The 14378-nt window shown below is 35.2% G+C and overlaps 1 protein-coding gene across 2 annotated transcripts in view; it reads left to right on the top strand.

The window, feature by feature from the left end:
- Positions 1-14378, top strand: part of CERKL (CERK like autophagy regulator) — a 52525-nt gene that overhangs the window by 18117 nt on the left and 20030 nt on the right. For both annotated transcript variants that reach the window (XM_085066318.1, XM_085066319.1), the window contains exons 2-3: positions 2200-2442; positions 9316-9447. In XM_085066318.1, the coding sequence (XP_084922444.1) occupies positions 2200-2442; positions 9316-9447 (375 nt within the window). The remainder of the gene's footprint in view (positions 1-2199; positions 2443-9315; positions 9448-14378) is intronic.

Raw genomic sequence — 14378 nt, forward strand, 5'->3', positions numbered from 1 at the left:
GTCAAGCAGATAAATCCAACTCTAATCCTGTTTACGCTCTACATCAGACAGATGTGCTGAGATTGATTCAGACAAGCCCTTGGCTTATAGTAACTTTTTTTTTAAGTGCCATATATTCTGATTTTGTTAGATCTTTGTTAAATGTTAAGTGCTGTTAGTTTTGCTCTTCCCTAACGCCTGTAACCTACTTTATACAGGTTCCCTCTCTGCTTTCATGATGACAGGGCAGCCTGGTAGAAGAGATTATCTTTATTCCTTGTAATTAAATTGACTTTTCTTTTTTTTTTCCCCAGAAGATACAACAATGGGAAGTGGGTACTGAATTAAATAAATAGCATGATATCTAATAGATGTATACTTAAATCTCTTGCAAGAACAGATGGTACCCAATATCTTTCTAAGTAATGTGAGAGGACAGTTAATGTCCTGAAACTGCTCGCAATAACCAATATGATACTAACGAGCCAGCATGTTTTTAGAAGTTTAAAAAAGTGTCTAATCCAATATATACTTTATTTCAAAAGTAAGCTTCGTTGTTATCTCATACCAGAAATGTTTTATAAGTACATTTTCTTTATCTGAGTTGTTTTATAAAATTTTACTGCATTTGTGATGGTCTTACTTTTGGTAAGCAGAGAAGATGAAAATTATAGAATATGCCCAGGATTTTATGCAGATTTCTTTACAACTTCAGTAAAAACTGGCTGTCCTAATCCTACTAGCTAGTTCAACATTTCCTCTACAAATTAAAACTTGAGGAGGATGTTCTTTTACAATTCAGCATTCCCGGCGTTTATATTCATTACTGAGACGCATCTGAAAATGTATTCCTGCAAAACAACCACAGTCAAATACTGGTTTTGAAAGTCTAGTTCTGCCTAGTAAGAATGTTTTATTTTAAAGGTCGAAAGTTTTGATATGTGTCTGAGCAACATAAGAGTTTGATAAGTACAGAGTAAGAGGAAGGTGCACAAGCAAATAAGTAACTGGCTGAAGTAGTCGTGAAAAGAAAAGGCAGACCTTACCTGGCTTATGACTAAATGTCATTCTATGAAATGTAGTGAGGAATAAAAAGTATTTTAACAGGCCTTCATTTTCCTTGACATTACAGGACAAATAGACTAATGGTTGTAACTTCTCTGTGGTGCACCTCCATAACTTTGACACATATTCTCAGCAATATATTCTGATATTCGCAGCAGACTCTGTTATGGTTTTTGCTATTGAGAAACCAGTTGACAGAGCTGTTGTTAAATTTGGGAAAGTTTTCTGGTTTCTGGCATTTCTTGCCTTGGATTGCAAAGGGGCCTTTATTGGTCTGCTGTATCAGATCTGCTGTAATTATGAAGAAAGCAGGTAAACTTTTCATTCTGTGTCCCAAGAATCTGCTACCTGCAGGAACGGTGTCATTGCTCCTTCAGTTTGTGTATTTAACTTTGATTCTGAGGAACTGGAATGCAGCTCAAGAGAGCAGAAAAAGGAGAAGCCTGTACTGTAGTGGCTTAGTTGATACATCTCCAGAAGGCACCTGGAAGTGAAGTGATAATGTCTGCAGCCATGGCATCTATGTGTGTAACAACCCCAAGATAAGAAAACCTTCACTTAGCCTCACACAAATCTCCCCTGGCATGAGGATCTCAAACTGTCACAAGAACTTCCTTGGAAATGTGGTTTTTTTCCTTCTAAACTGAATTCATAAATCAAAAATGAAAGCGAAGATGAGTTTATTTGTCTGTTTTTGCTTAACTATTTTTTGGTTTGTTTCTGATGTAAACACAAAAGGCAATGGTTGTATCAAATGAAAAAATATAGTGAGTGTATAGTCAGCTCGGGTCATAGCAGACTTTCTGATCTATGATTTAGAAGTATACAACTGCTATGATTGCTATGATTTAGGTGAATGCAATAAAGAATCTCGTTTTTGAATGCAAATACAGAAAAAAGTATTTCTTAGAGTGTGAAATTTTATTAATTTTTTTTGACAACAGAAAGCTGAATAAATAACCTCTTTGATATTGTGTTGTTTGTACAGCCAGAAACATAACAAAGTTGGTGAAATAAGACCAGTGATTGAGGGAAATGACATGCAATAAGTGAAGCTAGAGATGAAGCCTTAACAATATTTTTGTAGTTGTTGCAGCCAAGTTACTCCCAATTGTATTGGTAATGCTTTTTATTTTATTTTTTTTCTCCTTACAGGTGATTCCAGTGTGGCTTTACAGGCTCAAGAGGAGATTATTGAAATGAAAGATGTATTTTCAGTAAAACTGAAACGTCGTCGTTTTGCAGGGCAGAAAAAAGGTGGAACTTTGTTGGGCATCACAATTTTTAAATGCTTGAATAAAGAAGAGAATAAGCTCACAGACTGTGCTGTCCATTTAAACAACTTAAGTGAAGATCATTGTCAGTCATGGTTTAGACATCTGAAGGAAATTTTGAATGGTAAGCATTTAATTGGAGTTGATGCCATGTTTATTTCTATTGTCAATACATGAGTTGAGTAGAATGAAGCTTAGAAACATTTTGCCTGTGGAAATGAAGATACAGATATAAATATTATTTCTGACAAATGTTTTCTACTGAAGTTTTACATGGTGATGTGTAAAATTTAGGAAAGTGACAATAATTGACTAATGGATCTGTAAAAATGAAACAAAATTGATGCTATTTTTGGAGGTGTTTTGGAAGCTACTGAAAATAAGTACTTTATTCTGACTGAAGGGTCTTCTGGAAAATCTGCTTCTGAAAGAAATAACATATTTGTTTGTTATTTTCACTTGAATACCTGATGGTACTACAGTAGTTCCTTCTGGGAACTTCAGGAACTTTCTGGTGACTTTTAGGAAGTCCCACTTGAGACCTCCAGATTCTTTAGGAGACTAATGAGAGAGACTTTGCTCATCTTCATAAATTCCCAGGTGGCAGTGTTCTTAAAGTGCTGTAGGACTCTTGTATGATTTCATACAAAATTTATTGACACTAGTGATAGAAGGCAATTCTATACTTTTAAAATATCTTTCTGTGTCTGCCTAGGCTAATGCCAGCTTCAGGATGCTTTGTTTAACCAATTATAGGGGGTTTTGTTTGTTTGTTTGGGTTGGGTTTTGTTGGTTTTGGTTTTTTTATTTCATTTTATGGAAGTTCTATCAAAAGTAAGAAAAAAAAGATTCACTACATAGGGAAAAGAGCCCCACAGGAAAGCCAAGCCTTTCACTGTAGTTTATATTTGAAAGACACAGAACATAGCCCACTTTTGATTTAAATAACCAAATTACACCCCCTCCCCAATACCAAACTCTCTGATTTAGCTCCAAAATGTGTCTGTGTTTACAGATTATAGCAAATTAGATTATTTATTACAGAAGAAAACCAGTCTATCTTTTAACAGATTATTAGAACTCCAGCTGAATTGTTAAGGTTGAGCCAGATTATGGAATTCAAATCTTGTACATCTGTAGTGTTTGTAACATCACTTTGAATAACAGTTTTTAGTGTACTTCTAGTAAAGTTTCACAAGCAGATATTAGAGAAACAACATGAGTTATTAATGGTGCATTCTTACATTGTTTGTTTACAGTATGCTTTGGATTTCCCCAATGAAGATATGTATTAAAAAGTCCCTTCCCTTCTCCCTTTTTTGAAAGACTTGATCATGAAATATCTCAATCTGCAGAAGTGCCAGGATTCCTGTAGATCTCCAGCTACCCATAAAGGCAAGGACATTTGCATAAGGAGCAAATGTCTGTTTTGTTCCCAGATTACCCTCCATCTATCAGGAGCAGTGATACCATATGTTCACAGAAAAAAGCTGCAGTATCTCTTGCTCAGGTTGCCTTGACCTCGAGGGGCAGCCTCTGTTTTATAGCTTTGTAATTGGAAGCCACCTGAACCTGAAAAAAAGGTATTCTGTGCAATGCTGTTTCAAGTTCTTACTTCAGTCTTTCTCCAGAAGCTCAGACCTCATACAGATGGGTTTTTTTTTTATTTCTGATCACTGCACTTTTTTCTCCTTGCCTTTTACTTGAAGAATAAACAGGACTCAGAGTGATAAAAATAACCAAACAAAACCCTCATAATATCAATTGCTAATGTGTATGTTTTCTAAGTCTGAACTAAAAGTATACAATGCAGTCGAGTTCTCTTGATTTCTCAGTTACTGGTATTTCTGTGTGAAGCAATAATGGATTTTCATAGTTTTTGCTGCAGCTTTTTTTTTTTTTTAATAATAGTGCCAGAGTAATTTGTTTTAATGAATTCAAATTGGCTACTTCTGGTTTTGTCCTTCTAGAATAGTGAAAATTACTTCTCTGCTCTCCCTACCACCCCAGTCTATCTGCTCACAAAGTAATTTTTCATTAACTGCTGCATTATTTACTTGAAGGATTTCTTTATTGTTTCTGGGCTGGAGCAAATGAAAAGCAGGTGATTTATCAAAGTAGAACATATATATATATTTGGTCAATAATATTTAGACATTCTGACAAATGAGAGCACATGATACTGACAGGTGTGTTTCCTCTGCAGATAAATGGAATTTCTGCTTGTTTACCTTACTCTTTGACAAGTTTTTAGATTTTTATGCATATACATTAATTAAGGAGCAGCAATAGCAAGTTTATCAGTGATGATATGAGCTAAATTTTGTCTGGTATGAATGTTTCATACATGTTTTTTCCCAGTTGGTTCATTTTTATTATCTTCATAGCGAGTGTCCTCTGTTGCTCTGGCTTTGCATTCAGAGTATTTCAATTTAAATTTTAACTGGGCTATAATTTTTTATGAAGCCTGTTATCATATAAGTGAGCACACACAGATATAATTGTTTAGAACTTAGTTACAGGGACTGCTATTATGTCTTTTTATATGTGTGACAGGGTAAAATAATATATGTACCACCATCTTCCTATATTTAAATAAGTTCTTATTTTCTGCCTAATGTTGCTGCTGTTCCAGTGCATGCCAGCTAGATAAGAAGAGCTTGCTTGATGATATGGTGTTCCTGAAATCTGATCTGACATCACACGTTTGTAAAACTGATGTAAGATAAGCAGTGCCATCTTGGTGCACCCATGGAGCTTTGGTTCTGGGCTAGCTCCTGCAAGGCCCCAAAGGGCAGCTCAGACAGGGTCTAGTGTGCTGTTCTCTCGTGTCAGTCCTGCTGCACACCTCACTCTCAGTGATTGATTGCCATTTCTTCATCACACCTTTTGGCACAGGACTTCTGAGCATGGCATGTGGGGACACCCTGTGTCAGCCGAATTCACTGTTCAATCTGAAATCCTCTGCACATGCAAATACACTGTCATTCTTAAAGGGTTGAGCAGGCTCAGAAATGACAAAAAATGCACAGTTGTCAATGCTCATCCATTAAAAAAAAAAAAAATTAAACAAGATAAGGCAGTTGATTTGAAAAAGCTTTACTTAAAAACTCTGTAAACTAACAAAAGACAGTGAATGTGGTTAAGAATAAATGATAAAGTAGCAAGAAAAGCACAAAGTGCGTTTTATTTTTATCTACAGCTCTGTAGTATCTATCACACTGGGATTTGATATGAATGCTTGAAACTTCATGCATGAAGTTTTAATTAAACCATTAATGTTAAACATTAACTTAGGTTAGTTAATATTAACAGTGGTGTCTCCATAGTTACATTAACAAATCCGTCTCATATTGTTAGTTTTTCTCATGTATAATATTCCTAATGTTGTATAAAGTATTTATAAATCTAGGTGGTAATGACATGATTCCAGGCTCTTAACTTTTGTAACATAAACCCATTTTGGTAGGGCTGAGGCCTGAAAGCAGCACAGATGTATGTCTGAGCACAGCGTCTCTGCTGCCCTAGGAGCCTTTGTTTTCAGAACACCCTGATTGACCCACCACCCTTCATGGTTCACTGATTCACTTGATAGATCAAGTTTAAACTAGTGCATATTAGCACATTTGTTAGTACTAGGGGAACAGTTGGCCTTCCTGCTTTAGGCTGCTGGTTCGTTTCAAACGGAGCAGCCTCAGAAAACAATGACAGAATACCAGTTAGGGGAGCACCAAAAGGCTGCCAGACTGGGATCAGTTGCACACTGTAGTCAGTGACATTGATTCATTCATATAGATGTTGTTTAAAGACAATTAAAAGATTATTATTTAAAAACACTTCAAAGAAGCTTCACAATAATGTTGTGTGAAAGTTTAATCTTTGTCTGTTACTGGATATGCTTTCATTAAACTCAGTTTTTTGGTGTGTTCTAATGTGCCCAGTGCACACCGGGATTGATAAAGTAATAAATTTTGTCATGATCATCCTTTCATGTCAGTTGACAATTACTTGCTACAAACAAAATCGCTTCAGTAGTGTACCATCTCTGCTCAAAAGCCGTACTTGTGAAAAATATTTCTGTAAATGAAATATTTTCTCTCAAAAAAAGTGAATTGATATTGAAATAGTCATAAAAGAATATTTTTAATGCTTTCCTCCTGTGAATTTGTTTCGTTCTTGAAAACCCTTGCTAGGATTTATGTATTAGCTCTTAACTACTTTTCAGCAATAGCTTAATATACAAAATCATAAATACAGTTTCTGATTTAGAATTGTTTAATGAATGAATTTTTCTTTAAAATAAAATTAAATTCAACCATTTCCTTAAAATATCCAGGATTTTTCCCCTAGGATTTCTTTTGAAACTTTATATTGCCGCGTAGGGTTAAACTTTTACGTCTAATACTCAAAAACATTGAAGTGAGATAGTGATGTTTCCTTTTATCCCTTCAGTTTTCTCCTGATATTTGTTTAGCAGTACCATAACTGTCTGGGTAACAGAATTTTTGACACTTCATCTGCTTTCTTTGTTTCCACTGTACTTTCCTATTCTTTCCATCTGCTTTGTGAGTTACATTCTTAAATTTTTATGGGTGGGGGGGCAGGTGTTTTTGGTTTGTTTTTTATAAGTGTAAAGGTATACGTAGATATCCATGAGTCTGAAGTCAGTTTGTAGTGTTTTGGCTTTGGATGTTGGTGGGGAGGGCTGAGTATTTAGAAGGATCAGCTGATCACAGGTTCTTGTAAGGAAGATAAGAACATGACAGCACATTTATGAATTTGGTTAAATCTTTTCTCTTTTGAAGCAGGAATCCTTATTCTTGTAGTTTTCCATTTAATTCCTGCTGATGCTTTAGGCAAATTATGAAGTCACAGAAATTACCTTTTGGTCTTAATATTTTTATAACTTCTAAAAGACTGCAACAATACTAGTTAGTAGATTTCAATTAAGACATTATTATAATGTCTTTACAATGATTTTTATACGTGTTAATACTCTTTGGTAGCTTTTGTATAGTCTTCCTTGTTTGTGTTGTAATTTGTGTAACAAGAAATATCACTGCAGTGCATACTTGCAGTGCTTGTTTCTGTTTCCCGAGAATCAAGAAGAATGTAGGCTAGAATGGACCTGTGGAGATTATCCATTCTAGGTTCCTGCTCAGGGCAGGTGAGCTTCCAATAAAGATCAGGTTGCTAAGAGCCATGTCCAGATCAGTTTTAAAAATCTCTAAGCACAGACGATGTGGATGGCTTAACTGCCCTCACTCTGAAGGGCACACACACTCTTTATTTCACATTGGAATATTCCTTGTGCCACTTGTATCCACTGCCTTTTTGTCCTTCCATTTGCTGGCTCAGGTGCACTTTGTGTTTATTGAGCATCTCCAGGCTTTTCTCGAACCTTTCTTGTAGCTAATCAAGGTCCTCGTGAACAGCAACTCTGCCCTCCAACACATCTGCAGTCCTCACCAAGTTCCCTCTTTTCGTTTTTCTGCTTTTTGAAAGAGATGCTTTTGAACACAGCTTGATGCTTGTTATTGAAGATATGCACGATTCTCCAGGATTAATTTGCTGAGCAATGACTTGGCACTTTGTGTAACATTTTGGCATAAATGTGGTTATAAATTTTTGTGTATGCTTTTGGGGTTATAGCAGCAAACTGATCCAATAATTTCCTTCAGTATCTTTAAGAAATCTTCTAAATTGTCTAACACAAACTGGATAAAATGATAGTTCTAATTTCAAGGTACTTTGATATAAATAAATGAAAAAATAATCTCTGGAGCTTTTATAATTATGTTTTGATCTTAAATACTTTTCTCTTTAATGCTGAAATAGTATTTAGCTATAATTTCTTTGAGTAATTGTTCCTATTCCGTTGTTGAGGTAGAGTAAGTGAAATGAGCTGCAGGAAGTCCCTGCTGAAGGAACATGTAGCTGTAAAAATTGAACTAATGTTCTTCATGGGGCAGGAAAATGTATTTTCATTCTTGGCTCCTTTTGAAGTTCTGGCTTACTACTAATTTTGTTCTTGAATGTTGAAAGCAGTACACTTGCCAGATATTCTAGCTTTTATTTGGCTAAGAAAGTGATAGTCTACTCTGATACTAAAACAAAATTTAGAACTGTTCAAATCTAGTAATTTAAACAAATCCCAAAAGAACAGTCGGATTGCATACTGCTGCTTGCTTTTTATAGCAAAGCAGCCTCACTGAACCATGGTGATTGTAAGAAATCTAGAAAAGAGAACTTGAAAATTAGTATTTCTGGTTTAGTATGAGTTATTTACTCTTCAAAAAAATGCCATTACTTCAAATGGTAACATAACTTTATGGAATCAGAGTGCAAGACAGGGTTCAGCTTTGCATAGCAATATTTCTCAGTGTTGTTTCCTTGGAGTTTGTTACTCCAAAGACCTAAATGTAACTGTTTAAAAAATAAAATTAACAATAATTCTCAAATTTTCAAATGATACTGCCAAGTTTTCTATTTCTTTATACGTATATGTATATATATATGTACCTCTTTCAAGATGAAGAATTCCCTTTGCACTGTTTGATTTGCACTCTCAGAAGAGAATAGTACTGGATTGAATTGTCAGTTTTGTTGGGTGTTGCTTTCATATACCTGCTGGGAGTGTGTCCTTAAATTCAAAAAAGGAATTTTTTTGTGTTTTTATGCTTGGGTTTCTTTTCTTTTGGTGCCCAGACTTTTAACTTCACACTCACCCTGCTCCTGAATCAAGATTTAATTGGGTTATGACATGTGCACTTTTTTCCTGCTTCCTATGACAGTTTATTAGCTGTACACACAAAAGTAATCAATACTGTAATTTAAATGTAAATAGTGCATATGCAAAAAGAAATTGAGACTGTTTTAGACTATGATTTGCTGATCCTGTTAAAGTCTTGTACTGCTTCTAGTATTAAAAATCCGTATAAGCTGTAAAAATAGTCAGGTTGTGTGTAGTTTTAAATGTTTTGTGTTTTCTTTTTAGGCTTTCAAAACAGACCAAAATCCTTGAAAGTGTTTGTTAATCCAAGCAGCCACAAAAGAGAAGCTGTTCATGTTTATTATGAAAAAGTTGCACCTCTTTTTAAACTTGCTGACATAAAAACTGATGTCACAGGTAGGTTGCTTGTAAAGCATGGCTTAATCCCTTGTGAAACTAATAACTAAGCATAGGAGACAATTTGAATTTAGTGCTAATCTTTATTACTTCTGACTGCAGGTAGTGCATTTGGAACTCTAAATACAACACAATGTGTTTTGTTTTTGTAAAAAAAAATAGTAATTCTGTTACCAATTCGGAATTTTTCACCTATAGCAATCAATACTAGTAATCTATTGTTGGTATTTTTTAAAGAAGGATTTTGTAGAAACATTTGCTATCTGGCAGTCCTGTCTACTGTTGCTCAGAGTTGTTTCTGCATTCTGGTGAACACATTGTCCTTAACAGGCACATCTATTGGCCTGGCATGCTGAGAGGGGCTGCTGTGAAGCACACAGTACTCCTGGGTTCTCACTCAGTTTCAGAATGGCCTGGAAGCTGAGGGGTTGCACCATGTGCTGCCAGGGCAGTTCTACAGCCCCACGGGCACCGCTGGGTGTCTGGGCAGCACCAAGGGGCAGCTGGAACGCTGCAGTGCTGCTGCCTGGCTCAGCAGTGCTCTCCTGGTAGCAGGGCTGTGCTCAAGGCCCCAGGGCTGTGCTCGAGGCCCCTGCTGTATGCCCTGGCTTTGCCCTCTCGGTCATTGGATTGACCTTTTAGTAGAAATTGAAGTGGGCAATAATGAATTTTCTTAAACAACTAAAATATTAATGATCTGATCATTGCTTCTACTCTCTTTTGTGAACAGACTGAAACTTATACTGGATCAAATTTGGCCCCAAAACCCAGCCAAATTTACCGAAAAATTATATTAGTATTTCCCAATCACAATAATTTTTAATCCATAATACTAAAATTCCCTTTAATTTACTTCTGGTTTTTTGGTTATGCATTTCATATCCATGTGAAATATAAACTGTTGTGCAAGACATTTCATCACCAGAAGGTCTTGTTCTTATGTCTCATAATTGACTTGAAAAATTATCAGTCTCAGCTTAAACAAATTATAAGAGATGTCTCATCTTGCAGTTATTCCTTCAAATTCTTATGAGATGATGTCTAGCTCAGGTTGCAGGCCAAAAATTATTCCAGGGAAATCCAATGTAGCTGTGAGAATATAATAATGCAATAATGGTAACTAAAAATTATCTTGGTAATTTTACTACCTGTATCTATGTATTTTTAAAATTATTTAGCCCACAATTTAAAGTGAAATCAATTGAAGATTAAAGACACATTAGAAGAAACGTGAAAAATATTGTCTGCATTAGAATTCTGTGTTAATTTCTTAACTACCCTTAACTGAGATGGAATTCCAGCAGCTTTGTATAAGTTTTAATTCTCAGCGGCATATTTTTCCACCTTCAAGGCATGGATGGTAATGTGAACAGACTAATAAAGCTGTCGTATTAGAAATTGAACTCAGCCTTGTTAGGTCACAATTTTTAAAAGAAGTTTTGATACAAGTTGTGAATATAATTTGTAGAGGTTTTAAAAACATTTTTACTAGTGAAATAAAAACAGTTTTGAGTTTATTCTTCAATTATTTGTATTTTAAATTTTAATAGGAAAATTCTGAGTTGAGCCAGAAAACTGTTTAATGGCTTATCCTTTAATTGAAAGATGTTTTGGCTATGTTGAAATACTATTCTGCTTATTAGCTGCCTAACACTCCTCCTACAGGCAAAATAAGAAAACTACATTACAGTTTGCAATGCGAGTAGAGAACTAATAATTAGGAACTATGCATTAAAAAAAAAAAAGGGAATGGTGGTGGGTGCTGAGTAGAAGTCCTGTCCACTGGTACCATATTCTAATAAAACTAAGCGCTTTATTTCAAGTAAATTGATTTTTTCCTCCCATAAATGTTTTGGATTTTGTGAAGTTGGATGTGCATCTTGCTATTCCTGCATTTTTGGAACATGGCCAATATTTACATAACTAGTGGCATGGGAAGGTGTGTTAGGTACTGAAATTGTCAAGGCTTTTGTACAAGTTTTACTCTGAAGGTAGTTTACATTTAGACTTTTCCATATGCACATATTTAAAGCTTAAAATTCATTGAACACAAAATTTTACAGCAAATTTGAATCTCTGAAGTGGCTTTTAGCGTGTACAGAATGCAAAATTGGCACGTTACTAAAACACCTCAGACCATCAAAGACTGACAGTGGAGTGCTGAAAGACAGAGCAATCTTGTCCATTGGTAGCTGGTTGTTGCTTCCTCTCTCTCTGATCAGGCTTTCCAGATCTTATTCTTCATTGTAGCTTCTCTTGGTATAAACTTCTTATGCATTTATTCTCTCCTACTCAAGGACATACAGCAATCTAAAGATATATGTGTAAATGAGTGAGTGCTGAAGTAACATTTACCTTTTGCAGTTATTTTTAAATTTTGTAGGGTTTTCTTTTTATTTTTCTCCACAAAACGCTGTGTGTTACAGCTGTATTCATTTTGGTAAAAAGAACCAAAGGCCTTATGGAGTGGATTGTGTTTTGTTGAGTTTTTGGGTTATTTTTGTTGCATGCAGTAAGCAAATCTCTGAGGTGCTTGGTGCACTAGAAAGTGTGAAATAGCAAATTTAAACCCAAGCATTACTTTAGGGTGTAGCTAAGGTGAAACAGCAGTTAGAATCTGGCCTCTGTTAAGAATTGGGCAGTCTTTTGTGCTACAGCTGGGATGTGGCTGCTAGGATAAGAACAGTGATTTTTCCAAAAATTGGGTTCCACAAAAGTTCACTCCACTGTTGAGATACCTGCAAGCACTGGCAAATAGTCATAATTTGAGCTAGTATTTTACAAACTCATTACATTAGAGTACATTAGTACCTTGAAAAATCTTACACATAATTGAAGAAAAATAAATAAAGGAAACCCTGACAGAATCCTAGCTTGCCTCACTTCTTTTCCTAGTTTTGACTCTCTTGCTGCCATTTTATGCACACTTACAGCCTGGACATTTAGGCAAAATTAACAGCCTTCCTAAACTCCTGTTTTTAGGGTAGAATCACAAAGAAAAAGAAAGTTTGAGAATTGGACAAATAGCATTGATTTAAACTTACCATATGGTAAATAACAACAGATTAACCAGTGTTGATGGTGAATGAAGAAATATGATATCATTAGCAGTTATAGTCCTATTATTTTTAGTCTGTGACATGAATGCATGGTGTCACATGAGAGCATCCCCTGTTTTGAAGTGTTGAACTAATTGTATATTGCTTTTTCTATATGTGGAGGCCAAGTCCTCAGCTCTTATTTGTTATGTGAAGAGGGTGTTAGTGTTTTTGGAGTATTGTGACTGTTCAGGTGAGGATCACCTCTGGTGTCCTTCCTTCAGAGTGCTGCTACCTGACACTGAAGAACAAAACATTAGTGAGAAAGAAAAGCTTTCTAAATTGTGCATTAGAATTGGCAAGAAAAAATCATTAAATAATATTTTTCTGATAATATTTTTGCCAAATATGTAATCTGGATCCTTCTCAAACAACGCAAGAAGCTTTCTTCCTATTACCAAAATATATTGTGTAGGTTTTTTTGTTTGGTTGGTTTTCCCTCTGAATTGGAACACTGCCAAATATTCAAACACTTGGCTTTTTTTCCAGCTATCAGAATGATTTATACATGCCCCTCTGGAGGTTGTCAAGGCTGCAGAAAACTTTTTAGGCATGGTCTTTCTATGTCTGTGTTGGATTTTTCTAGGTTTTTTTTCTACTTGAATAATTTTCTATAAGTTCTCACAAAGTTTTTCCTGAAAACCCAATTTTTCATTGCCTTTTGGTCATGATGTGTCAAGACAGATCCTCTGTCATTCTCTCATCAAATTTTAAATTTCTTGGAATTCCCAAATCTTAAGCCTTGAGCAGTTCTTCTACATAATTTCCAAACTTAAGCTATTAGATGCAAAGAGGATGGAGTTGCTCTCAATCTGGCAAACATTAGTCATTTTTACTGCCTTTATTGATTTCTCTGTAGACATGAGCCCTCTTTATTTTCATGTCCTTGTTCTTTGAGTGAATTAATTCTGTAATACTAAGCATAACTTAGATTACATTAGGAAAGCACTGAGCATGTTTTCTGTTACAAAATAAATCTTATTTACTGTTCCATTTTAATTAGACTGTACTCATAACTTTCTAAATGTCATCGTGTTCATTTAAAAAGACATGTAACGTGGTAACCAACTCTATGGTTTTATGGGAAGGGTTTCTTTCACAGCTAAGCAGTAGTAAGATATTTGAACCTTTCTGCATTTTTTCATGAAGCACAGTTTTATTGGCCACTTTTCACACAGCCTAGAGATGTTGATAAAAGCATAGTTCCCATTGGTAGTGCAAAGCTGAATATGGGAGCTTAAATATTGTGCTTTGACATTCCAGAGAGGCCCTGCATGGAAGTAAATTCTGTAAAAAAATTCCCAAAAGTTATTATAGTGATGGGCGTTTCTGCAGCAAAATGATAAATCTCTGATACAATTAAAACAACTCTAGTCATTAATTAAAAATTTTCAAAACACCAAGCACTAGAACTTTGCTGATACTGACTGGGGACTGTTGATGTTATAGGCAATATATACTGTATTTTTAGTGTGAAGTGTAAAATTTCTATCACTTTTGTTTTGATTTTGTCTTCCTTTTTAATTTTTAGAAAAAAAAATATACACTTACTGTATCTACATGCATACTTGTGTGTGTGGATATATAGGAAGAGATAGGGGTGTTTTCAGTTCTTGTAAGCAGCATTTGAATAGTCTGTAGAAATACTGTTGGAACAGGTACAGATATGGAATGATTGTTTTAGACACCAAGACTAATAATTTTAGCAGTGTTTAGGAACACTAGAGAAAAGCCTTGAACTATGCAAGCACCAGGGACAGACAAGCATGAAAGATTAATGTAATTTTGCATATAATGATGCACATTCTTACACAAAAAATCCATCTGCAAGTG

This window comes from Lichenostomus cassidix, chromosome 7 (assembly GCF_008360975.1).
Source record: "Lichenostomus cassidix isolate B80296 chromosome 7, HeHo_3.0, whole genome shotgun sequence".
In the NCBI taxonomy this organism is placed as follows: Eukaryota; Metazoa; Chordata; class Aves; order Passeriformes; family Meliphagidae; genus Lichenostomus; species Lichenostomus cassidix.